The 2,552-nt window shown below is 45.3% G+C and overlaps 1 protein-coding gene across 1 annotated transcript; it reads left to right on the top strand.

The window, feature by feature from the left end:
* The first annotated feature begins 437 nt into the window (after nt 1–437).
* LOC136502186 (pectinesterase inhibitor 28-like) lies at nt 438–1,392 on the top strand. Its single transcript, XM_066497653.1, has one exon. The coding sequence runs from the start codon at nt 515–517 to the stop codon at nt 1,181–1,183; it is 669 nt and encodes a 222-aa protein (XP_066353750.1). The 5' UTR covers nt 438–514; the 3' UTR covers nt 1,184–1,392.
* The last annotated feature ends 1,160 nt before the right edge of the window (nt 1,393–2,552 follow it).

Raw genomic sequence — 2,552 nt, 5'->3', positions numbered from 1 at the left:
CTCTTAAATGGTCGAGCCAAAGTCAGCCAAGAAAAAAAAAAGATATCGAGTATTATTTTCAACCCAACCCAAACCCGATCTGATACAACACGCTTAAACAAGTCTACACGGAACTATCTTGAGTTCTTGACTAGAAGGAGGTTCATTTCTGTTATTGATGGCCAGTCTACTAAGGAAGAAGAAGCAACCAGGGAGCTACAGTCTCTCTAGATTGTTCCTGCCTAACAAACAAGTGTAACAGCCTAGATATGGCTAGTTAAGCACTGAGGAAACTGAGGAGAGCATACACGGCATGCGGCATCGGTATGGTGGTGGCTGACCGTGGACTCCGCCACTTAGCTTGTTGGAGTCAACATTGGCAACCTACCATGCATGCCCTTCTCCTATAAAACATCATCAGCCGCTTGCCTTCACTCCAACGCAAGCAGCTCAACTCAAACCTCGTCAAGACAAGCTGAGCAGCTAGCCAAAACAAAGAGCAAAAATTGACGCTGCTCGTGCAATTGCTACAACAATGGCAGCCACCACCAACACCAGGAAGGCAGCACTCGTGCTAGCCCTACTGGCACTCCTCCCTCCGAGCATCCTCGGTGCCCGCACCAGACCGTCGTCTCCGCACCACAGCCAGGGCCACAAGCGCTCGCCGCCTCCCGCTTCTCCTACTCCTCCGCCCCCAGCGCCCGCCGCACCCTCGGAGGCCGCCGGACTGGTTCGTGCCACGTGCAACTCGACGGCCTACTACGACCTATGCATGTCCACACTAGGCGCCGACCCGTCCAGCGCCACGGCCGACGTGCGAGGCCTCTCGTCCATCGCAGTCTCCGCCGCCGCCGTGAACGCCTCGGGTGGCGCAGCCACGGCCGTCGCGCTCGCCACCGGCGGCAACACCACAACCGCCGTCGACGGCACCGTGCAGGCACTGCTCCGCACGTGCGCCACCAAGTATGGCGAGGCCCGGGACACGCTGTCGGCCGCCAGGGACTCCATAGCGCAGCAGGACTACGACTACTCGTCCGTGCACGTCAGCGCGGCCGCCGAGTACCCGCAGGTGTGCAGGGTGTTGTTCCAGCGGCAGAGGCCTGGGGAATACCCGCCGGAGCTGGCGGCCAGGGAGGAGACTCTCCGACGGCTTTGCACCGTGGCGCTAGACATCATCACGCTCCTCTCCAACAACACTAACTGATGGTGATGTGTTGCCGACCAGTGTATCGTCTACCATGCAAGTGATACCAACGTAACCTTACCTTATTACTTGATTCATTAATTATTCCTGTCCAAGACCACCAATATATATGTATATGTATATGTATATGTATATGTATATGTATATGTATATGTATATGTATATGTATATGTATATGTATGCGATGTAACATGTAACAAGCAGTCTCGTGAGACTCCATGTAATGACAGGAGACTCCTTCTCTATTAATACATGCCCGGCAAAGCTCTTATCGGTCGCTTTTTGAAAAAAAAAAATAATGACAGGAGTTGTGTTTTATAATTTCTTTTTGTATATATGACATATGTTACTCCACTTTATCGGTATGCATGCTATCCATTCGCTACCGAGACCCGACTCTTTGCCGAGTGCCAAGTGGTTTGCCGAGTGTTGTTTTTCGGGCACTCGACAAAGACGCCTTTGCCGAGTTTTTTTTTTTTGACACTTGTCAAAGAAGCTCTTTGCCGAGTGTTTTTTTTTGACACTCGGCAAAGAAGCTTCTTTGCCGAGTGTTTTTTTTTGACACTCGGCAAAGAAGCTCTTTGCCGAGTGTTTTTTTTATACTCGGCAAAGAGCTTCTTTGCCGAGTGTTTTTTTTTACACTCGGCAAAGAAAATTTCAAAACATATTTTGAAGCAGTAAATTAATTCAAATGAAAAAGTTTTCAACTACAAAGTTGTACAACTCATCAAGATGTACAATGTTTGTTTTGGTCTTTTCTTTATATGACAAAGTGAAAATAAATTTGTTCACAAATCTAACATATCTCTCTTGTAGTTTATGAAACTACAAGAGAGATATATAAGATTTGTGAACAATGTTAGAACGACCATGTCGGATGAACAGATGACCAAACAACCAAAATAAACTTTGTAGATCTCAAAAAGTTATGAAACTTTGTAATTGGCAACTTTTTGATTTGAAATCATCTTGTCATGCAAAACTGTGTTTGAATTTCAAAATTTTAAAATTTGAACTTTTCAAACGACCTTGGATGGAAAAACAACCAAAATAAACTCTATAGATCTCGAAAAGTTATGAAACATTGTAGTTGGCAACTTTTTGATTTGAAAACATCTTGTCATGCAAAACTGCGTTTGAATTTCCAAATTTTAAAATTCAAATTTTGTAAACGACCTCGGATGAAAAAACTTCCTAAAGTAAAAGTGTAGATCTCGAAAAGTTATGAAACTTTGTAGTTTACAACTTTTTTATTTGAATTCGTTTAGGGCCTCAAACAAGCAATTTACACTCGGTTTAGTATAATATATTGGGAATTAAAACGGAATCCAGACACAAGTGACAGTGTGGTGTAATGGTAGAGGAGGTT

The sequence above is a fragment of the Miscanthus floridulus genome, chromosome 13 (genome assembly GCF_019320115.1).
Source record: "Miscanthus floridulus cultivar M001 chromosome 13, ASM1932011v1, whole genome shotgun sequence".
Taxonomy (NCBI): Eukaryota; Viridiplantae; Streptophyta; class Magnoliopsida; order Poales; family Poaceae; genus Miscanthus; species Miscanthus floridulus.
The sequence above is the reverse complement of the archived record's forward strand: the minus strand, read 5'-3'. Positions and strand labels throughout refer to the sequence as shown.

What these genes read in the sequence shown, in the direction of transcription:
- LOC136502186 (XM_066497653.1), top strand. Translation starts at nt 515, where the DNA reads ATGGCAGCCACCACCAACACCAGGAAGGCAGCACTCGTGCTAGCCCTA.